This window comes from Chlorocebus sabaeus, chromosome 26 (genome assembly GCF_047675955.1).
Source record: "Chlorocebus sabaeus isolate Y175 chromosome 26, mChlSab1.0.hap1, whole genome shotgun sequence".
Taxonomy (NCBI): Eukaryota; Metazoa; Chordata; class Mammalia; order Primates; family Cercopithecidae; genus Chlorocebus; species Chlorocebus sabaeus.
The window spans coordinates 35,067,888-35,092,330 of NC_132929.1; the positions used below are offsets into that span (position 1 = coordinate 35,067,888).

The following is a 24,443-nucleotide window of genomic DNA, read 5'->3' on the forward strand; positions in this document are numbered from 1 at the left end:
TCTCTGTCTAAGCCCCCTAGTTCTCTGTTTAAGTGTGCATCAGGTGACCGTTGAAAAGGAGTCTCTTATGAAAGACTGAGTTAAACATTCTTATTTTTGCCAAAAGTAGAAAATGCTTTTGTGGAAGCATGTGAATTCTTAGATGACTGCCTTAGTGTTTTTTATGTTGCCCAGGTACTCCAGGAGCAGATTCGTGCCCGGGACAACATTAGCTATGGAACTAATTCTGCCTTAAAGACCCTGGAGATGCGCCAGCTCTCCGGTTTGGGAGATCTTCGAGGAAGAGTGGCAAGGTAGGTGTTCAAATGTTGGGGTCTCTGTTAATCAAAAACCGTTTTCTATAAACTCCATTATAGTGGGGAATATATTAAGGAAGCCCCAAAGCAAATGCCTTGCATTGCTTTAGTACATTCCCTCCCTGCTTTGGCCGTAAAATCCAGTGGTAGAAGTTAAACCTGGTTGTGAGGGCGCCATGGGTTTCTTTGGTACGCAATTGGTGTTGTCTTCATGGGAAGAAATGATGGGAGAACTCACTCAACTGACCTTGTAACTTAATAGGATAATACTATGTTTATTGAATCTGATAATATAAAGTTGACATAGTTCGTATGTCGTTTTGGAAATTTAATTTTTCCTGTTATTCTTTTTTTTTATTTTCTGAAAGTATTGGTCTGGGAAAGATTGGAAACTTAGAAAAAAGATCTTTCTCCTCAGTATGAAAAGTGCTATTTTCTCAAAGTGTGCTGCCTGGACCAGCAGCCTCAACATCACCGGGGAGCTTGTTAGAAATGTACTGTCTCCAGCCCACCCTGCAACTACTGAGTTAGAATCTGCATTTTAACAAGAGCCCTGAATTCATATGCATGGGGAAGTCTGGGAAGCACTGCACCAGGACCGTGTCTAGGGCTATTTTTATCTGACTGGGACAAATTGGTCCGAAGTATTTATGGGCCTCTTCTGCCCTCTGCTGGGGCTAAGAGCCAAGTACATTAATACGTATCAGCACGGGAGCTGAGGAGCAAATGGCACTTCCCGTCAGCCTGAGGTGGCAATGAGTGTGGTCTGCAAGGAGACGGGCGGAAGAAAGAACAAGGACCTCTAGCATGCAAGGCCTCTGGAGCAGGGAGGAGTAGTGTTAGGGTGTGTTTGTGCAGACAACATGTCGAGGGCCTTGAATGCTGCGCATGTGTGTTTGGGTCCGCTGGGTAAAGATCAGTCTAATAGCAGAGGGCTGCACGGATTGGATGGGGGACAGGTTGATCACTCTCCTTCTGTGATTTTCTGTCCTCATCAGGATGAACTTCAGTCTCCTTAGTGTGATTCTTGGTGATGACACCCTGTTGACTCCCTCTCCTCTCTCTCCCCTTGCACTGTACCTTTCAGCAGTGATCAACTCTTTGTTAGTCCCTGAATAAGCCATGCTCTTCTATTGCTACACTTTTGTATGTGCTGTTCTGGTACCTAGCATTCCTTTTCCTCCTCTTTTTCTTTTCTTTTTATTTTTGAGACAAGTCTCACTCTGTCGCCCAGGCTGGAGTGCAGTGGCACAATCTCGACTCACTGCAACCTCCACCTGCTGGATTCAAGCAATTCTCCTGTCTCAGCCTCCCGAGTAGCTGGGACTACAGGCACCCGCCACCACACCCAGCTAAGTTTTGTATTTTTAGTAGAGATGAGGTTTTAACCATGTGGGCCAGGCTGGCTTCTAACTCCTGACCTCAGGTGATCCGCCCACCTTGGCCTCCCAGAGCACTGGGATTACAGGTGTGAGCCACCGTGCCCAGCCTCTTCCTCCTTTTCTAACTTCTTTTCAGTCTTTAAAGTTCAGCTGAAGTGTTACCCCCTCTGGGAGTCTTCCCTGACACCCCCACTCCATAGAGCTCTCCTAGCACTCAATGCTCTATTGAGTCTCTCTGTTGTCTTCCTCACTCTGCTGCCTTTACTGTGTTGGAGGGGGTTCCAGGTGTGTTATCTCTCTATAGCTGAGTGCCTAGAATAGTCTCTGGAAAACAGTAGATACTCAACATTCATCATCCATTTTGATGAAGAAATGACCTTGGAAACTCACTGTAAGAGGACTGGAAAACCTTAACTCTTTATTTGTGGAGTTCGGCTTAAAAGAAATACCAGCTCTGTGATACCTCTCAGAACAGCAGGGAGTTAGAAGAACCGGAGAGCTACAGGACAGAGTAGGGACTCTAGGAGGACTTTGAGAATCTTCATAGCCGCTTGAGTTGCAGATGAAGATCAAGTGATGAATACATGTGAGAGGCTTGGTGCCCTGCCTGCGATGGACAGGGCCTGCAACCACTGGTAGCTGTATCATCTCGGGCAGGAGCAGTGACATTGTCCTTATGATGCTGGTGCTAATACAAAGTAGAATAATTATTTTAAAATACTTTCAGGAATCTTATACTCTTCGGTTTCTTACCAACTTCTCTATCCAACTTGTTCCTTTCCTGTAACAAAAACTTTCACTCTAAAGGCATAAAAAATGTTTGTTATAAGTACTGGATATTTTTTATTTGTTATTTAGCTATATTAGTCTTTGGAATGCTGATGAGACTTGATTGTTGAAATGAATTCATGTGAAATAAAAATTCTTTGGAAAAGCTTGTTGTCTTTCTTGTATTATGTAATTGTATTGGAGGGCTATGAACATTTTAAGTGGTATTCTTAAGTTACTAGATTGCTATATTATTTCATATTTAATTTTATAGTTTTTATGGGTCCATTGGTGATGTAATTAGTAAGAAAAGGGCCTTGATTTTTTTCGCTGTAAATCCAGCTCAGAAGGGCAAAGGCAAGTTCTCTGTGGAGGTGAGATACACATTTAGCTCACGTGGCATACCATGTTCTAAACAGGACTTGATCAGACCTGAAGGCCCGATAGATGGCCCCCTTTCTCTCTCCTCTCTCTCTCTCTCTCTCTCTCTCTCTCTCTCTCTCTCTCTCTCTCTCTCTGAACAGCTTTAGTGAGAGCTAATTCAGGTACTATATAAGTCAACTACTTAAAGCACACAATTCAATGGTTTTTAGTATATTCACATAGTCGTGTAGTCATCACCACAGTTGATTTCAGAACATTTTTATCATCCAAAAGGAAACCCCATACCCGTTAGCCATCACTCCCCATTTTTCCCCAGCCTTCCCAGTTCCCCAGTCCATGGAAGGCCTACATTCTCTCTCTAATGGATTTCCCTCTTCTGAGCATTTCGAGTGAATGTGTTCCCTTGAGACTGGCTTCTGACACTTAGCATCATGTTTTCTGGGTTCATCCGTGTTGTAGCATGTATCAGTACTTCATTCCTCCTTATGGCTGCCTAGTACCTCATTGTGTACTGCATTTAAAAAACCCATTCATCAGTTGAAAGTTTGGGTTGCTTCCACTTTTGACTATTTTCAATAATGCTGCTGTGAACATTTGTCTATTTGTTTTTGTGTGCTCATAGGTTTTCATTTCCCTTGGATATGTACCTAGAATGAAAATGCTGAGTGACATGATAACTCTATATTTAACTTTTGAGGAACAGCACAGCTAGACTTGTTTGCGGAAATGGCCACCATTTTACATTGCCCCCAGCAGTGTCTGAGAGCTCCGATTTCTTCACATCCTCACTAACAGTTGTTTCCTATCTTTTTGATTATAGCCATCCCAGTGGGTTCGAAGGGGTATCTCATTGTGGTTTTGATTGCATCCCCCTGAGGACTAATGGTGTTGAACATTGTTTAATGTGCTTACTGGTCATTGCCGTATCTTCTTTAGGGAAGTGTTCAGATTCCTTGCCCATTTTTAAATTGGGTAATTGTCTTTTTATTATTGAGCTGTAAGAGTTTAAAAATTATATATTCTAGATATAATTCCCTTATCAGATATCTGATTTGAAAAATTACTGTCCCATTCTAAGGGATGTCTTTTCATTCTCTTGTGTCTTTTGAAACTTAAAAATTTTTAATCTTGATTACATCTAACATCTATCTTTTCTTCAGTTGCTAGTATTTGGGGTGTCATAGTTAAGAAACTGTTGCATAATCCAGGTCACAAATATTTATGCGTATATTTTCTTTTTTAAGTTTTAAAGTTTCAGCTCTTACATTTAGGCCTTTGATCGATTTTTCGTTAATTTTTTTGTGTATAGTATAAGGTAGGGTTCCACATTTATTATTTTCCTCGTAGATATCTATTTATACCAGCAAAATATGTTGAAAAGTCTATTCTTTCCCCATCAAATTGTCTTGGCACCCTAGTTGAAAATCACTTGGCGGCTGTGAGCGGTGGCCACGTCTGTAATCCCAGCACATTGGGAGGCCGAGGCGGGCAGATCAGGAGGTCAGGAGTTCAAGACCAGCCTGACCAATATGGTGAAACCCCCGTCTCTACTAAAAATACAAAAATTAGCCAGGTATGGCGGCCTGCACCTGTAGTCCCAGCTACTCAGGAGGCTGAAGCAGGAGAATCGCTTGAACCTGGGAGGCAGGGGTTGCAGTGAGCCAAGATCTCGCCACCACACGCTAGCCTGGGCAACAGAGCGAGACTCTATCTCAGAAAAGAAAGAAAGAAAGAAAGAGAGAAAAAGAGAAAGAGAGAGAGAGGAGAGAGAGAAAGGGAGAGAGAGAAAGAAAGAAAGAAAAAGAAAGAAAGAAAGAAAGAGAGAGAGAGAAAGAAAGGAAGGAAGGAAGGAAGGAAGGAAGGAAGGAAGGAAGAAAGAAAAAGAAAGAAAATAAATCACTTGGCAATAGGTGTATAAATTTATTTGTGGACTCTCAATTCTATTGCATTGATTCCCAATTCTTTTCTTATGCTGGTGCCACACTGTCTTGATTACTGTAGCTTTGTGGTAAATTTCGAAATTGAGAAGTGTGAGTCCTCCAACTTCATCCTGTTTTTTCAAGATTGTGTTAGCTGTTTTAGGTCCATTGTATTTTCTTATGAAATTTAGGATCAGTCCAGGTGCAGTGGCTTATGTTTATAATCCCAGCACTTTGGGAGGCCAAGGCAGGTGAATCACCTGAGGTCAGGAATTTGAGACCAGCCTGGCCAACATGGTGAAATCCCATCTCTACTAAAAAGACAAAAATTAGCTGCGTGTAGTAGCGCACACTTGTAATCTCCGCTCCTGGAGAGGCTGAGGCAGGAGAATCGCTTGAACCTAGAGGTTGCAGTGAGCCAAGATCACGCCACTGCACTCCAGCCTGGGTGACAGAGCAAAACTTTGTCTCAAATTTAAAAAAAGAAGAAGAAGAAGAAGAAATTTAGGATCAGGCTGGACATGGTGGCTCACGCCTGTAATCCCAGCACTTTGGGATGCCGAGGTGGGCAGATCACGAGATAAGGAGTTTGAGACCAGCTTGGCCAATATGGTGAAACCTCTCTCTACTAAAAATACAAAAATTAAGCCAGGTGTGGTAGCGGCCACCTGTAATCACAGCTACTAGGGAGGCTGAGGCAGGATAATCTCTTGAACCTGAGAGACGGAGGTTGCGGTGAGCCGAGGTCCCGCCACTGCACTCCAGCCTGGGCAACAGAGAGAGACTCTGTCTCAAAAAAAAAAAAAAAAAAAAAAAAAAATTTAGGATCAGTTTGTCAATTTCTGCAAAGAAACCAGTTGGAATATTGATAGGGACTGTGTTGAATCTGTAGATCTGTTTGGGGAATATTGCCATTTAAAAATATTGAGTCTTTCAGTGGGTTCAGTGTCTCATGGCTGTAATCCCAGGGATTTGGGAGGCCAAGGTAGGAGGATTGCTTGAGGCCAGGAGTTTGAGACCAGCTTTGGCAACATAGCAAAACTCTGTATCTATGAAAAAATGAATATGTTAGTTGGGCATGGTGGCACATGCCTGTAGTTGCAGGGAGCTATGATCACATCACTGCACTTCAATCAGGGTGACAGAGAGAGGAAGACCCTGTCTCAAAAAAAAAAAAAAAAAAAAAAAAAAAACAACAAAAAAAAACACGCCTTTCTTTAAAAAAAATTTTTTTTAGAAACATCATCTTCCTCTGTCGCCCACACTGGAGTGCAGTGGCGTGATCACAACTCCCTGCAGCTTGAACTCCTGGGCTCAAGCAATCCTCCCACCTCAGCTTCCTGAGTAGCTGGGACTACAGGCATGTGCCACCATATCTCACTAATTTTTTTCATTTTTTGTAGAGACAGGGTCTCTCCCAGGCTGGTCTTGAACTCCTGGTTTCAAGTGATCTTCTCACCTTGGCCTCCCAAAGTGTTGGGATTACAGGTGTTAGTCACCATGCCTGGCCCCAAAATTAAGTATTTGGATCCACGAATGTGGGTGTCTTTCCATTTATTTTGGTCATCTTTAATATGTTGCAACAATATTTTGGAGTTTTAAAAGTATAAGTTTCATACTTCTTTAAATTTATTCCTATGTATTTTATTCTTTTTTGATGCTACTGTAAATAGCAAATCTTTTTGTTTTTTTATTGCCACTGTAGACAAGTACAGTAGATTTTGTGTATTGATCTTGTATCCTGCAACCTTACTGAACTCATTCATTACTTCTAATAATTTCTAGTGGATTTTTAAAAAAGATTTTCTACATGCAAGATCATGCCATCTGCAAATAGAGTTTTACTTTCTACTTTCCAATCTGGATTTCATTTCATTTTCTTGCCTAATTGCCCTGACTAGAACCTCCAGTATGATGTTGAATAAATGTGGTGGGAGCAGATATCCTTGTCTTATTTTTGATTTTAGGTGAAAGTATCCATACTCTCATTATTCAGTAGAATGTTAGGTGTGGATTTTTTTCCCCCCTTTGGAGACGGAGTCTTGCTCTGTCACATGGAGTGAAGTGGTGCGATCTTGGCTCATTGCAACCTCCGCCCCCCAGGTTCAAGTGATTCTCCTGCCTCAGTCTTCCGAGTAGCTGGGATTACAGGTGCCTGCCACCACGCCCAGCTAGTTTTTGTATTTCTATCAGAGATGGGGTTTCGTCATATTGGCCAGGCTGGTCTTGAACTCCTGACCTCAAGTGATCCACCTGCCTCTGCCTCCCAAAGTGTTAGGATTACAGGCGTGAGACACCGCGCCCAGCCCAAGTGTTGATTTTCTTGTGTATGCTCTTTACTAGGTTGAGAAAGATTTTCTTTTCCTAGTTTCCTAGTTTGTTGATTGTTTTTATCATGAAGGGTATTGGATTTTGTCAAATGCTTTTTCTCCACCTATTGAGATGATCATGTGGGGTTTGTCCTTTTTTCAGTTGATAAGGTTTATTACACACTAATTGCTTTTCTGATGTTAATGCAAACTTGCATTCTTGAAATAAATCTCACTTGATCATGATATATAATCCTTTTTGTATATTGCAGGATCAGTTTGCTAGCATTTTGTTGAAATGACACCATGTGTTGTCATTTTGTTACCCCCAATACAGCTTTGCTCCATCCACCTCCTTTGTGCTGTTATCAAATATGTTAAATTTGTAATGTAATGTACATTGTTCTATGTATGTAACAATACAATTGTATGCATATTATTTTAAACAATTGCTTTTTAAATCAATTATGACAGGAGAGAAAATATTCATTTATATTGCTCTTTATAATTACATAATTACCTTTACCCATGCTCTGTGTTTTTTCATGAGAATTCAAATTACTGTCTGGGGCACTTGCTTTTAGCCTGACAAACTTTGGTATTTCTTCTAGGGTGGGTCTTCTAACAATGAATTCTCTCATTTTTTGTTTTTCTGGGATATCTTTATTTTGCCTTATTTTTTTGAAAAGTAATTTTGTTGGATGTAAGATTCCTAGTTGACAGTTTATTTTCTTTTAGCACCTCGAATATGTCATCCACTGCCTTGTGGTCTCAATTATTTCTGATGAAAAATTAGCTATTAATATTATTCTAGTTCCCTTGTATGTGAGGAATTGTTTTTTCTTGCTGCTTTCAAATATTTCTCTTTGTCTATGTCTATGTCTTTTTCTTTTTCTTTTTTTGAGACATATTCACCCTGTCACCCATGCTGGAGTGCAGTGGCTTGATCTCAGCTCATTGCAACCTCTGCCTCCCAGGTTCAAGTGGGTCTCATGCCTCAGCCCCCTGAGTAGCCGGGATTACAGGCGTGCACCACCATACCTGGCTAATTTATGTATTTTTGGTCGAGACAGGGTTTCACCATGTTGGCCAGGCTGGTCTCAAACTCCTGGACTCAAGTGATCTGGCTGCCTCAACCTCCCAAAGTGCTGGGATTACAGACATGAGCCACTGTGCCCGACCATGATGTGTCTGGTATGGATCTCTTGGTATTTGCCCTACCTGGAGTTTGTTGAACTACTTGTTTGTATCAATTAATGTTTTTCATAACATTTTGGAAATGTTTTTCATAACATTTCAGGCATTATTTTTTGAATATTTTTTATGTTCTTTTCTCTTCTCTTTCTCTCTCTTTCCTTTGAGTTGGAGTGTCACTCTTCACCCAGGCTAGAGTGAAGTGGCAGGATAATGGCTCATTGTAACCTCAAACTACTGGGCTCAAGTGATCCCCCCACCTCAGTCTCCTGAGTAGCTGGGACTGTAGGCATGCATCACCATGCCCAGTTAAGTATTTTTATTTTTATTTTTAGAGACAAGGTCTCACTATGTTGCCCTGGCTGGTCTCAAAGTCCTGGCCTCAAGCAGTTCTCCTGCCTCAGCCTCCCGAGTTGCTGCGATTGCAGGTGTAAGCCACCATGCCTCGTGTCTTCTCTCCTATTATTCTCATTATGCATATGTTGGTGCATTTAATGGTGTCTTATTTTTTTTTTTGGAGACTCTCTTCATTTTTTTTCTTTCTTTTTTTAGTCGCTGTTCATCAGACTGCATAATCTCTATCCGCCTATTTTCAAGTTTGCCAGTCTTTGTTCTACCTATTCACATTTTCTGTTGAGCCCCTCTGTCAATATTTTATTCCAGTGTTTCCATTAGGTTCTTCTTCTTTTTCTTTTATAACTTCTATAGCTTTATTAATATTTTACATTTGAAGAAACATTGTTATTATACATTCCTTTACTTTTTAAAGTGTGGTTTCAATCATCCTATGCTTGCTCATTTTATATTTATATTAGCTATTTGAAGTTTTCTTTTTTAAAATCTGACATCTGGGTCCTCTTACAGGCAGTTGGTTTGCCTGTTCTTTTCCCCCTGAGTGTAGTTCACATTTTCCTGGCCATTTTAGATAATATATTGTAGCAACTCTGGATACAAGCCCCCTAAGCTTGTTTTTGAGGTTGTTTGCATGTTTATTTGTTTAGCGACTTGAATGGACTCTTTTAGTGATGTCTGTTTACCCTGCAGTGTGAAGCCTCTGATGTCACTTCCTCAGTACAGTTTGGGAAACGGGCGCAATCATTTGCAATGACAGTGGTTTCGGAAGGGCTCTCTTTCACTGGTATTTCCCTGATATTTTATTACGCTGTCTTCCTCTGTTGATTTCACACCCAAATCTTAGGCTCCACTAATTACTAGCATATTGCTCTACTATTTTTGACAATACCCTGGGACATAAAGTGTCCTATAGTTTTATGGTACTATAATTAAATAACTGCCAGCTATAAAGGGTTTAATGATACATATATACAATCATTATGTATGTATACAAAAATTACAATAATATGGAAAATGAGCGACCAGACTGATGTTTTAAATGTCATTGTGTTTGGTATGCTACGCCACTATGTCATATGCAGACGGAGAAGTTCTGCATCAGCGTGTGGCCCAAGTCATACCCGTTAGAGTTTGGGACTTTCGATGAACTTCTGACCACCAGTGATTGGGAAAGCCTAGCAATAGAATCACTCTGCTACCTGATGGCCACAACCTGAAACTGTACCTGGGAGGTAACAGCTGTCCAAAGACCCAAAAAGGGAAAATTTGGAATGAGTACATTATTGTTCATCATGATGTAAAGCATTAAGGATGAGTAAGAAAACTGGTTAGATTCATTGCAAATTCTTGTTTAACTAAAGCTGCTGAGCCATGCACACAGCTATATTAAAGCCCTGAGACTGTCTTTTATGAATTCTTTTTAAGACAGGAATGATGTCTTTGATTTAATGGTAGATGAAATAGCAATATTGCTTTCCTCCTTTTATCTTAAATATATTTTTATTTTGAAATAGTTTTAAATTTATAAAAAATTACAAAATTCACCAATTGTTAACAGTATGTCATTTACTGTATTATTCTTTCATGTATGGATTTTTTTTCTGAAACATTTGAGAGTAAGAACATTATTTTTAATATAAGAAAACCAGAATTGACTTCACTGTGTGTGTGTTTTTTGAGACAGAGTCTTGCTCTGTCGCCGAGGCTGGAGTGCAATGGCGCGATCTCAGCTCACTGCAACCTCTGCCTCCTGGGTTCAAGCGATTCTCCTGCTTCAGCCTCCTGAGTAGCTGGGATTACAGGCACCTGCCACCACGCCCAGCTAATTTTTGTATTTTTTATTTTTTAGTAGAGACAGGTACACCCAGTAGTAGTACACCCAGGTAATTTTTGTATTTTTAGTAGAGATGGGTTTTTACCCTGTAGGCCAGGGTGGTCTCAAATTCCTGACCTCAGGTGATCTGCCCACCTCGCCTTCCAAAGTGCTGGGATTACAGGTGTGAGCCACCATGCCCAGCTGTGTTTTCTGATGGGAGTCTTTGGTATCCTACCTTGTGCTCTTCTCTGTGTCCCCTACCCCGCCTGCTTCTTTATCTACAAAAGTACACAAGGGATGGGTAGTGGTAGGAAAGAATCAGAAATGCAATTAAATATACAAAATAAAAATGAAGCCTGGCCAGGAGTGGTGGCAGCACTTTGGGAGGCCGAGGTGGGTGGATTACCGGAGGTCAGGAGATCGAGACCATCCTGGCCAACATGGTGAAAACCCCGTCTCTACTAAAAATACAAAAATTACCTGGGTGTGTTAGTGGGCACCTGTAATCCCAGCCACTCAGGAGGCTGAGGCAGGTTAGTTGCTTGAGCCCGGGAGGTTGCAGTGAGCTGAGATCGTGCCACTGCACTCCAGCCTGGGTGACAGAGTGAGACCCTGTCAACCAAAAAAAAAGCAAAAAAAAAAAAAAAAAAAAAAAAAAAGCTTTCCCATCTCTTGGCTCTGTTTTACTCCTTAGAGGTAATTAATGTTAACAGTCTGGTGTCTGTCCTTTCAGACTTTTCTCATAAGTAATAATAAGATAATAGTTTATCATTACAATGATATAATGGTTTGTAGTCTAATAAGTTACTTAATAGTGTGATTTTAACTTTACAAAGTATTATATGTACTATTCTGCAACATAAGTTTTTCCACATAACAATATATGTGGACACTCTTCCAGTATGCACATAGATCTAGCATACTTTTTAATTCGATATAGAGTATTCTGCTACATCTATGTACTGTAATTCAATGTATTTAGCTACTTTTTTTTTTGTTGTTGTTTTTTTTTTTGGGACAGAGTCTCACTCTGTCACTCAGGCTGAAGTGCGATGGTGCATTCTCGGCTCACTGCAACCTCTGCCTCCCAGGCTTAAGCGATTCTTGTGCCTCAGCCTCCTGAGTAGCCGGGATTACATGCGTGTACCACCACACCCAGCTAATTTTTGTATTTTTAGTAGAGATGGGATTTTGCCATGTTGGCCAAGGTGGTCTCAAACTCCTGACCTTAAGTGATCCACCTGCCTCAGCCTCCTGAAGTACCGGATTACAGGTGTGAGCCACCGTGCCCAGCCCTAGCCACTGTTGTATTAATAGAAATGTATGTTATAGTACTTTTGTTTCCAAGTGAGACACAGCAGTGAAGCCAAGTGATAGCTAGTGAAGTCTTCAGAATAATTTTGAGACCTTTTCAAACTACATTTTAAAACACAGTCTGTCCCTCAAACAGCTTTGTAAAGGTGATGAAACTGGTCTGATGTAGTGATACCTGATCATGTTTATCTGGAAAGTTTATGTTTGGACTGGAAAATAATGTCTTTTTAAAAAACTATAATATTTTTTATTTCATGGTATTTTAAAAACCTCAGCTTTCCCCAAATATGATTTAAATAATATTTTGCTAAAAAATTATGAACTCAAAATAAAAAATCAGGGTCTATATTTGGCATTATTTTTAATCATCATTTATGACATGGGAATGATTTGTGAGGATTAATGAAATAACATGTCAAGTACCTAGTGCATACTAAATATTTCCTTATATTCATTCATCCACAAATATTTATTAAGCCTCTACCATATGCAAGGCAGTATGCTAGGTACTAGGGTTTTAGTGACGAAAAAGCCATATATAATGTCTCCTTGCATGCAGTTTACATTCTAGAACGGTTGTTGCAAAGTGAGTCTATAAGAATGTTGGAATAATTGAGCTGGTAGCTTACTATCTTTAGAGTCAATAATAAATTAAATTTACCACAATTTTACCCATTTACTCACCATCGTTTCTTGCACCCTACTCCTTCTTTGTGGATGTTCTTTTCTCCTTACTGAAGTACATTCGTTAGTGACTTTTTCAGTATTGGTTTGTGGGTGATATCTTTCTTAATCTTTGCATGTTAGAAACAGTCTTTATTTTGTACTTATTCTGGGATGATAGGTTATGTACCCTCAATACTTACAAGATATGTCTCCATTATCTTCTGATATCTATTGTCTCCTATGTCTATTGTGGGCTGTCAGTCTTATTGTCAGTTTTTGGTAGTTTTTAGTAGGTTACTTCTCTTTAGTCTGTGGCTTTTAAGGTTTTATATTTATCATTGGTTATCTGAATTTCCCCATGCTTTATTTATTTTTACTTATCCCAGTTTGTATTCATTAAACATCTTAAAATTCATGCCTTTCTTCAGTTTTTGGAAAATTGTTGGGATTCACACCTCAAATATTGCTTCTCTGCCATTGTCTCTATTTCCTTCTATTGGAGCTCCTCCTTGACTCATGTTAGCATCCCTCTATTTGACTTCCATGTTTCTTAACTATTTTTTCATGTTTTTGATCTCTGTCGACTACATTCTGAGTGAGTTCCTTGCTACTATCATTGAATCCACTGATTCTATCTTCAACTATGTCCAGTCTAGAATTATTAAGACAAGGGCCAGGCACGGTGGCACACATCTCTAATCCAAGCACTTTGGGAGGCTGAGGCAGGTGGATCACCAGAGGTCAGGAGTTTGAGACCAGCCTGGCCAACATGGTAAAACCCCGTGTTTACTAAAAATACAAAAATTTGCCAGGTGTGGTGACGTGTACCTGTAATCCCAGCTACTCAGGAGGCTGAGGCAGGAGAATGGCTTGAACCCAGGAGGCAGAGGTTGCAGTAAACTGAGATCACGCCACTGCACTCCAGACTGGGTCACAGAGTTAAACTCTGACTCAAAAAAAAAAAAAAAAAAAAAAAAAGAAAAAAAAGAAAATCACAGAAAGGAGTCATTGATCATCTTAGCTGCCTATAGCATGGAAGTAAGTGATTTGCTGGATGGCGTGTGCCTGAAAGCGGATGTACACTTCACATCTGCAGTTCGCCCCTGTGTCTGCCCACCACTGATGGGAGAATAAAGGGTTCTCCTCTTCTACCTTCTGAGTCTTGTATAAATGCCTCTCACTGTCAGAATCTAACTCAGAAGACTTCTGGCAAGGACGTCTGGGAAGTATAATTTGGGGCTTCAGTCCCTACAATACAAAGAGCATTTACAAGGAGCAAAAATGTTTTGTCACTTAAGAATGATTCATGTATATAAACTCTTTTCCTTGTCACTAATCCTCCAGTTTTTTTCCTTAGTCTCTAACCCTTAGCCACTTTCCTTGAATGTCTGGCCATCTCTTATTCCAGGTAAAATGAGTCTCCCAATATATTGTATGAAATTCTGCCTTCCTGACAGTCTTTAGGGCTACTCCTGAGTGGACCTGTAAGCATCAGCGGTCTTATTCCAGAAGGTGTCAGCATACTGGGCGTGACCATCTGTAGCCAGGCCTAACTTTCTCCCTCAGTCCACCACGTCGTCAAGACATCAAGAACTCTTCTAGAAGCCACAGATTTTTTTTTTGTATGATCATTTTATCTTTTTGTAGACACAGGGTCTTGCTGTGTCATCTAGGCTGGCCTTGAACTCCTGGGCTTAAGCAATTCTCCTGCCTCAACCTCAGCCTCCCAAGCAGCAGGAGGGAGAAGATGAAGAAGTCATAGGCATGGATTGAAAGAGAGTAGCAGGAATAGATGCCATGGTGGGAATCTGGGCTCTTGTAACTTACTTGTGCCTTTTGAACCTGCTTGAGCCCTTCCCCTTGAAGATGGAGTGCTGTTCTAGGCCCACCTTCTAGTGTGGTATTCATGATGGATTGCTCCGATTGCAGACTCACCTAATGTCCCACTCTGAGGCATTCTGTCTCTACTAGAGCCCAGGAGCCAGCCAGCAGCTTCTCCTCAAGAGAGAAATGTTGTCTCAGAACAGAGTATTACTTAGCTCTAAACTCTTAAGGGTCCATTTGTGACTCTCCTGTTAGGACTTCACAGAAGCCCCACACAGCTCATCTGCCACACATACTTTGAGTACCACTGGATCTGCCAAGTTGCAAGGCCCACAGGACAGCAGCTTTTACTACAGCTTGAACTGGCTGCAAAGCCTTCCCCTGCTCTAGACCCCACTCATACTATACAGCCTTACAAGTGATTTGGTCAAAGTTTAGAAGTAGTATTTTCCAACGTGGTAGAAGTTGCCTCCTAAATCCAAGGAGGCCCCCAACTTTGAAAGGCAGGGGTGATATTGAAGAGTGACAGACCACATCCGGCACACTAGCTATGCTCTTTGTATTGTCCTCTTGCTGCACATACAGTGTTGTACTCATGATCGTTGTAAAGACTTTATTTCTTTGGTGGTTGCATCTCTAGCCTTATTAAGCAACACCCCTGTGGTTTAGCTTAAAAACCATAATGAGGCCAGTTCTCTGAATTCATTCGAGCCTCTGTTCTAAAGAATGATTGATAGTGCAGTTTCTTTGAGTGGGTTTTGCATTTCAGAGTGTGTAAGGAAGCTTTTGCGCATGTTTTTAAACTTTAATAAGAATCAGCTTTGTTCTTTGTCTGGACAGATGTGATGCCAGCATAGCCAGACTTTCTGCAGAGCACAAAACGACCTATGAGGGGCTCCAGCACTTGAACAAAGAACAGCAGGCTGCCAAACTTATCCTGGAAACGAAAATCAAAGACGCAGAGGGACAGGTACGACCTGTTTCAGGTAGCTTTTAGAAGCGAGTAATTTGTTCTTAGCTAAGAATAACATGGTGTTGATTATTTCTCACAGGAGAAACCAGCTGGGGCACCTAGCATGGGTTTATGCCAATCATAAGCATCTTTTCTTTGCTTCTTCCGTTCCTATTTCACTAGAGTGGCCCTTCATGTGTCTGGCAACCGAACCACCAACATTGTTTGGTATAGTCCTAATTCTTCCCCCTACCACCACATTCCTAGAACAACTAATACATTCCAGAAATTCTAAATGACACCTTGAAAGTTATTTCTTTCACAAGTAAGTGATCAAGCATTCCTTTACATGCCACTCGTCCCAATTTTTGATTCAGGAAATAATGTATTCTCTGGGACTCACTGTATGTGCTACCTCATCACATAGTCTGTATGTGGGACAAAATTAGGCAAAGCTAGAGCGAAGGCAGGTTAATGAATATGAGAGTATTTGACCTCACACATCACAGATTAATTTCACAAAGCAAAACTTTTGGCATTTCAGTTTGTTTTTTGGCCACTTAAAAGTTTCCGTTTGCCATCATAGGGCCTGTCTTCTAGGATTTTTTCAACAGTATCTACCTTATTTGCTACTGTTCGTTTAAAGAGACTATTCCAGTAAAACAGGAGCATCTGGTTAACTTATTGGATTAAATACATTTATACCTTAATTATCTCTAATAAGAATATAAAGCTCCTTATGTGAAAAATACAGATATTATATAACTATGACAAAGAATAGAAAGACAATCCAATAAGAATTTCTTTTTTGAAGAATGAGTGAGGATGGAATTATTATACCAGAGAAGAGATGCTAAGGAAATCATAAGCTTTTTTATAACCGAGCCAAGTAAAATATGTACAGATATCCATCAAAAGAGACCTGCTTTCTCTTTCTTCTGGATCTGACAAATACCATGAATCTTTAAGTAAGGAACATGGAACATTCTAATTTTTGCTGAAAAGACAGAAATTTCACACAGGACTAGCTTTTGTTAAATTCCAGTATTACAAGGGGCACAAAGGGCATGGGTAGGTGGTGTGAGAAAGGAACAGGAGGGAGATAGTCTACAAGTTATATTGACTGGTGACCTGACTTGTTGTGGAAGTAAATCTGAGACCTTGATGGATTTTCTAAACAATAAAAATTCTATTTTCTATGACTAGCCATTACACTGATGGTAGAAATTCCAAAGTAAGGTTGACGGTATTTCATGACAACTGGTAGAAGTTGTGGTCTTGGGCAGGAATTGGGCTTGCTCATCAGAGAACTATATGTAAAATTAAGTGTTTAGTGCGTGATGAATATTTTGGCAGTGCTACTGGTCTTGATTTTCAATGGGTATATAAGGAAGAAAATGGAGGTGGGAAGATGAGGTAGACTCATAAATGAATGTATCAAATTAGATCGAATCTTAATGCCATTGACTAGAATATGGCTTACTAAATGTTTTCTGAAGTTGCATCTGAAGATGTTAGATGTGATATTTATAAGCAAGGTTTCTTTTCCAGATTTCTCAGCTTTTGAACAGAGTGGACTTGTCAATATCAGAGCAGAGCACCAAACTGAAGATGTCCCACAGAGACAGTAACCACCAGCTTCAGCTTTTGGACACTAAGTAAGCAATCTATTTATTTAAAAAAACACTTAAAGGCCGGGCGCGGTGGCTCACGCCTGTAATCCCAGCACTTTGGGAGGCCGAGGCGGGCGGATCACAAGGTCAGGAGATCGAGACCACGGTGAAACCCCGTCTCTATTAAAAATACAAAAAATTAGCCGGGCGTGGTGGCGGGCGCCTGTAGTCCCAGCTACTCAGGAGGCTGAGGCAGGAGAATTGCGTGAACCCGGGAGGCGGAGCTTGCAGTGAGCCGAGATTGCGCCATTGCACTCCAGCCTGGGGCACAGAGCGAGGCTCTGTCTCAAAAAAAAAAAAAAAAAAAACAACACACACTTAAAGTTCTGTATGAGTTTATGCATTACTACAATCTTTTTCCTCTTGGTTTTTATTTATTGCACAAATTGAAAACAATAATGGAAGTTAAAAAGAAAAGTTTCCATGTAGCATGTTGCCACTTTTCCTTCGTAATTATTGTTTTTTATGTTTGGATAATTATCCACCTATTCATTCAACAAGTACATATTGCGTATTCATTGGCCTAGGGGCTGAGGACCTGGTAATGAACACAAACCAGACTCTGTTCTTATCCTTATGGAGTTTAGTCTAGGGAGCTGATGACTATTCATCAATGATGTAAATGAGCATCTACTATATTATTGCTAATGGTGGTAAGTACGTTGAAGGTTTGGTTCGTGGTTGTGGTAGGCTGAATAATGGTCCTCTAAATATCTTCGTGTCCTAATCCCTGGAAGTTGTGAATATATTGCCTTATACGACAAAAGGGGACTTTGCAGATGTGATTAAGTTATGGATTTTAAAATGGGTTTTATCTGATGAGCCTGATGTGATCACTAGAGTCCTTATAAGAGGGAGGCAATAGGAGTCAAGAGAGAAGGCCATGCGATAATGGAAGCGAGACTGGAGTGATGCACTTTGAGGACAGGGCAAAGGGTTCCAAGCCGAGCAACACAGGAGGCCACTAGAAGCTGCAAAAGGCAAGGAACCAATTCTCCCCTCAGAGCCTCCAGAAGAACCCGCCCTACAGACACCTGACTTCATGCCAGTGAAACCTATTTTAGCCTTTCAGTTTCCAGAACTGCGAGAGAATAAATCTGTATTGTTTTCTGGCACCAGGTTTGTGGTAATTATTTAGAGCAGCCACAGGAAACTCATTCAGCGGTGCTGTGAGAATGAGTGAGAGGCCTGGTTGTGGAGCCTTCCTGAGGAAGGGATGCTGGAGGTGAGAGCTGGAGAGTGAATGGAGCTTTGCTATGTAAAGAGCAGGATGAGAATATACGAGGTTGAACAGCCGTCGTGGGCGGAATGTGGCATGCAAGAAACTGAAAGATGACGAGGGTGACTGGAACAGGGAGTGAGGGTGAAGCAGTGGGGCATGAGGCTGCAGGGGAGGCAGGCCAGCTCGCAGGGGTCTTTTGTGACGGCAATAGACACAAATAGAAGAAGATAGAGTGAGAAGGCCCAACCTATGCCTAATCAGAATCCTATGAGAGATAATAGAGGGAATAGGGGAGAAGCAGTGTCAAAAGAGAGAATGGCAGACAAGCATACAGAATTGATGAAAGAGAAATCTCAAACTTAGAAAACCAAATACAGCGCGGGTGCAGTGGCTCATGCCTATAATCTCAGCACTCTGGGAGGCCGAGGCGGATGGATCACCTGAGTTTCAGAACAACCTGGCTAACATGGTGAAACCCTGTCTCTACTAAAAATACAAAAATTAGCCAGGCGTGGTGGCGCGGGCCTGTAATCCCAGCTACTCCGGAGGCTGAGACGTGAGAATTGCTTGAGCCCAGGGGGCAGAGGTTGCAGCAGTGAGCTGAGATCGCACCACTGCACTCCAGCCTGGGCAATAGAACAAGACTCTGTCTCAAAAAAAAAAAAATAATAATAATAATAAAGAAAAAGAAAGCCAAATACATTCCAGTAGAATAAGTAAAAAGCCAAGTCTAGACATATCAGTTTGGTGCTCTAAAACGACAGCACACCAAATACAGAAAGGTCTTAAAACAGAGAGAGAAATTAGACCAACGCTGATTCCTCAGCCATATTAATGATGAGAAGGTGGTCTGGTACTTTCAGATACGAGAGGCTGATTGATTGTCAGCCAGTGGAAAAATAAAGATCTTTCAGACAAATAAGAACTCAAAGTTAGCTGGGTGTGGTGGTGCATGCCTATAGTCCCAGCTGCTCAGGAGACTGAGGCAAGAGAATTGTTTGAGTCCAGGAGGTTGAGGCTGCAGTGAGCTATGATTGAGCCACTGCACTCCAGCCAAGGTGACAGAATGAGACTCTGTCTCAAAAAACAAAACAAAAACGACAACAACAACAAACAACTCAAAGTGTACTAACAAACTACACTAATGGAATTTTAAAAAGACAGCCTTCATGGCTGGATGTAGTGGTAATCCCAGCACTTTGGAAGGCTGAGGCAGGCAGATCACCTGAGGTCAGGAGTTCGAGACCAGCATGGCCAACATGGTGAAACCCTGTCTCTACTAAAAATACAAAAGATTAGCCGGGCGTGGTGGTGTGTGCCTGTAGTCCCAGCTACTAGGGAGGCTGAGGCAGGAGAATCACTTCAACCTGGGAGGTGGAGGTTACAGTAAGCCAAGATTGCACCACTGCACTCTAGCCTGGACAATACAGCAAGACTCTGTCTGAAAAACAAATAAAATAAATACATAAATAAATAAAAAGACAGCTTTCAGGGAAAGGGAAAAGAGACCAGGCACCATGTCTCACGCCTATAATCCTAATACTTTGGGACGCCTAGGTGGGTGGATCACTTGAGGTAAGGAGTTCAAGACCAGCCTGGCCAGCATGGTGAAACCCTGTCTCTACTAAAAATATGAAAGTAGCTGGAAATCACCTGAACCCAGGAGGCAGAGGTTGCAGTGAGCCAAAATCATGCCACTTCACTCCTGCCTGGGCAACAGAGTGAGACTCCATCTCAAAAAAAAAAAAAAAAAAGAAAAGAAAAGAAAGAAAAAACAAGAAAAAGAAAAAAAATAATAATACAAAAAGAAGGTTCAAAATGTAAGAAGAAAGGATGAGCAAAGAATACGATGAACATTGGGCAAATCTAAACAAACGGTAATATTAAAGTTGAATTTGCAGAGGATCAAAACACAACTAAAATATAAGTCAATGACAACATCTAAATGAGGAGGAAGATTTCCGAAATTATTCTTAGGAGTTTTTCAGAATCAAATTAGAGACATTGAATAACTTTAGACTTTGATAAATTAAATGTATATATTAAAATTTCTATTCTAAAAGAATAAAATTGAGTGTATAATTTCCAAATGTTAGAAAAGATCCAAAGGACATAAATTCACATCAGATATGTGAAAGCGTTAGCAGGGATGTGGAGAACCGGACCTCTTTATAGCACTCAGTAAAATGTGAAGTAGTACAACCACTCTAGAAAACAGTCTGGTGTTTTCCGGAAAAATTGGACATGTTCAGACCCTAGAGAAACTCTTCCAAATGTGAACCAGGAGCTATGTATCAGTATTTTCATAACAGCATTATTATTATTTATTTATTTATTTTGAGACGGAGTCTCGCTCTGTTGCCAGGCTGGAGTGCAGTGTGCTCAGTCTCGGCTCACTGCAACCTCCAGCTCTCGGGTTCAACAATTCTCCTGCCTCAGCCTCCCAAGTAGCTGGGACTACAGGCACATGCCACCACGCCCAGCTAATTTTTGTATTTTTAGTAGAGATGGGGTTTCACCGTGTAAGCCAGGATGGTCTCAATCTCCTGACCTCATGATCTGCCCACCTCGGCCTCCCAAAGTGCTGGGATTACAGGTGTGAGCCACTGTGCCCGGCCCATAACAGCATTATTTTTAATAGCAAAGATGGATAAAAACAAACCAAAACAAATGTCCATTAACAGAAGACTGGATAAGCTGTGGTATATTCACAAAATTGAATATTATTCAACAATGAAAATGAGTTCACTACAGCTACAAATCAGCGTGAATGAATCTCACAAACATACGCTGAGTGAAAAGAGAAGTAGAAAACTCATATTGTAGTACTGTTCCATTTATATTAAATTTAAAAATATGCAATGCTGGCCAGGCAAGGGGGCTCACGCCTGTAATCCCAGCACTGTGGGAGGCCAAGGCAGGCAGATCACTTGTGGTCAGGAGACCAGCCTGGCCAACATGGTGAAACCCTGTCTCTAAAAAAACACAAAAATTAGCCGGGCATGGTGATGTGTGCCTGTAGTCCCGGCTATTCAAGAGGCTGAGGGAGGAGAGCCACTTGAACCTGCGAGGCAGAGGTTGCAGTGAGCCGAAATCACACCACTGTACTCCAGTCTGGGTGACAGAGCGAGACTCTGTCTCAAAAAAAAAAAAAAAAAAAAAAAAAAAAAAAAAAAAAAAGAAATGCTGAAAAATATGCTGATTTAGGATCCAAACCAATAGAATAAAATGATAAAGAACAATAAATTCCAGTTAATGAGTACTTCTTGGGTTGTGGGGTGATTGCAGAGTACACTTGGGTCTTCTAAGGTCCTGGCAATGTTCTGTGTCTTAACCTGGTGGGGGTTCACGGTTGTGTACTTAGGGTACAGGCTAGCTTCCATGCTGGCTCTCACATAACAGTGCAGAAATCAGTGGTCCGGAGGAGGCAGGCAGCACTCACAACTCAGTGTGGTTTTTCCAAGGCTCCAGTCCTTGTCGCTTCCCAGTAACGTGGGACAGGGAAAGAGTCCAGGGCAGAAGCTTTGTTTTTAAAGATATGACTGGAAAGCCATGCTTATGACTTTTATGCATCCCGAGGCTCCACCTCGCCGCAAGGGAGCCTGGGAAATGTGGTCTCTGGCTAGGCAGCTATGTACCCAGTTGACATTTGAGGGCTTCTTAATAAGGAAGAAGAAGAGAACATACTGCAGGACAAGTGGTGGCTCTACTACAATGGGTGTTCATGTTATCATTATTTAAATCACATGTCTACGTCACATACATTCTTCTGTATTTTATTACATATTATAATAAAAACTGGAAAGAAGTAATTAAGAGGGAGGTAGCATGTATGGACAGTTATAAGGAATTTGGGAAGGGAGAGGAATGGAAGGATGGGAGGGTTTTATTTTTTCTTTCAATTTTTCTTTTGATTTACATTAGGAAGTATCCATAGAGGGCAAGGGCAATTTGGGGAACTTTAGAGAGAAAGGGAGCCAGGTTCTAGTCCCAAGAGATAAAAGGGACTAGAAGGAAGAGCCTGGGGAAGAAGGGGACCTTAGAAGAGGAGATGAGAGACACTGTGTCCTCTGAGCCAGGAGTGTCGTGGACCCTCAGAACTGCAGGGGTCTGCAGCTGGCCCAGTTCTGTGCCGCCGTGTCACCTCAGTGCCTGTGCCACCCACTCCTCGTGAGTAGGAAGAACCATCAAATGGTTTATCTGTTGTATTCTCCTGTCTTGCCAGCTTCCCAAGTTAGTGCTAAGTGCAATTCTAAGAAAAGGTAAACATGCAATTCTGATTGAGCCGAGTTTAATGCTGGCATATATACCAGAAATACGATAGTTGGAAATTATGATGTCATTAAAAAAATTGTTAAAACCAGAAATAGCATTTGACCCAGCAATCCCATTACTGGGCATATACCCAAAGGAATATACATCATTCAGTTATAAAGATACATGCATACATATGTTTATTACAGCACTATTCACAATAGCAAAGACAAGGAATCAACCCAAATGTCCATCAATGATAGACTGGATAAAGAAAATATGGTACTTATATACCATGGAATACTATGCAACCATAAAAAGGAATGAGGTCATGTCCTTTGCAGGGACATGGATGGAGCTGGAAGCCATTATCCTCAACAAAGTAACGCAGGAACAGAAAACCAAACACCGCATGTTCTTACTTGTAAGTGGGAGCTGAACAATGAGAACATGTGGACACAGAGAGGGGATCAACACATACTGGGGTCTGGGGACATGGGTGGGGCAAGGGACAGTATCAGGAAACATAGCTAATAGACGCAGGGCTTAATACCTAGGTGATGGGTTGACAGACGCAGCAAACCACCACGGCACATGTTTATCTGTGTAACAAACCTGCATATCCTGCACATGTACCCTGGAACTTAAAACAAAAAAAAAACTGTTTTACATCTAACTTGCAATTTATTTTTATTTTTATTTTTTTAGATTTAAAGGTACAGTTGAGGAACTCAGTAACCAGATATTATCTGCACGGAGTTGGTTGCAACAGGAACAAGAACGGATAGAAAAAGAGCTTTTACAGAAAATTGATCAGCTTTCCTTGATTGTGAAGGAAAACAGTGTAGGTATTGATGTTTAACAATAATTTAGTAAAGTTATTCAATGGGGGCCTACACTGTTTGAATGATAATACCTAGTAATTTATCACTGATTTATTTGGCACCACCTAAAGCTGTTCAATTGTTTCTTGCCTTAAAATCCATTGCCATAGTTCATATTGATTATTTGTATTCTTCATAAAGAGATAGAACACTTTGAATTCTTTTGGTTAACAAAGACTAAGTAGAAAATTTCAGTACTTTCAGTTAAGAGGAACTTAAGCTAAAACCTTAAGATCCAAATTGTTCATCTGCGTTTCTACATAAAAAAAGAATTACCAACTTTGTCCTTGTTTGTTTTAATTTCTTGATCTGGTTTTGCTTTTTTTGCCTGGTGTTGAATAGATTTCTGTCTCCAGATCATGCCATTCTACTGTAGCTACATGTGAGATACCGCAGTGCAACATGTAAACAGAATCCACCACTTTTTCCCCCATTTTCCTTATCCTTCATCCCAGTCTCTCACAGAGCTAAGGTTTGTAGAACTGTCAAAAACGATATCAAGAAAGTCTTGTGCTGGGCACTGTGGCTCACATCTGTAATCTCAGCACTTTGGGAGGCCAACGCGGTTGGATCACCTGAGATCAGGAGTTCAAGACCAGCCTGGGCAACATGGTGAAACCCCATCTCTACAAAAAACACAAAAATTAGCTGAGCATGGTGACACACGCTTGCAGTCCCAGCTGCTTGGGAGGCTGAGCCCTAATCAAGCTTGAGCCCAGGAAGGTCAAGATTGCAGTGAGCTATGACTGCGCCACTGCATTCCAGCCTGGGCGACAGAGCGAGACTCTATCTCAAAAAAAAAAAAAAAAGAAAAAAAAAAAAGAAAAAGAAAGGCTTACATATGTAGTATGCAAAATCGTTATGCTCCCAAACCAGTACCTGGCAAGCAAATTTTCGTTGGTTTTAATTGTTCAGCATGACATCTCCGTCTCCCTTTCCTTTTCTTGCACTGTTTCCGCTTGTTTGATATTGACGATTGAGCTGATATGACTGGTGCAGTACATCTCTGACTCTGCTCTCTCCAGATGTGGAGCTGTTGAATTGCAGACTCCGCATTGAGCACCATCAAGAGAGGAGTATCATGCCATAACCCGCTTACAGCTTGGAGTTTGCAGTCTTGGCCTCCAAGCTCACTGGCAGACACAGATTCCCATAAAAACCAAGCATGTGGAAAGGAAAAAGAAAAAAAGGAAAGACTTAATTTTTGTATATGATTTTATATCTATTTAAAA

At 41.0% G+C, this 24,443-nt stretch overlaps 1 protein-coding gene across 2 annotated transcripts in view; it reads left to right on the forward strand.

Moving 5' to 3' along the window:
- FAM81A (family with sequence similarity 81 member A) overlaps positions 1 to 24,443 on the forward strand; it is an 89,021-nt gene that overhangs the window by 56,757 nt on the left and 7,821 nt on the right. For both annotated transcript variants that reach the window (XM_073012199.1, XM_073012200.1), the window contains exons 4-7: positions 175 to 293; positions 15,067 to 15,196; positions 16,730 to 16,836; positions 23,036 to 23,171. In XM_073012199.1, coding sequence (XP_072868300.1) covers positions 175 to 293; positions 15,067 to 15,196; positions 16,730 to 16,836; positions 23,036 to 23,171 — 492 coding nt within the window. The remainder of the gene's footprint in view (positions 1 to 174; positions 294 to 15,066; positions 15,197 to 16,729; positions 16,837 to 23,035; positions 23,172 to 24,443) is intronic.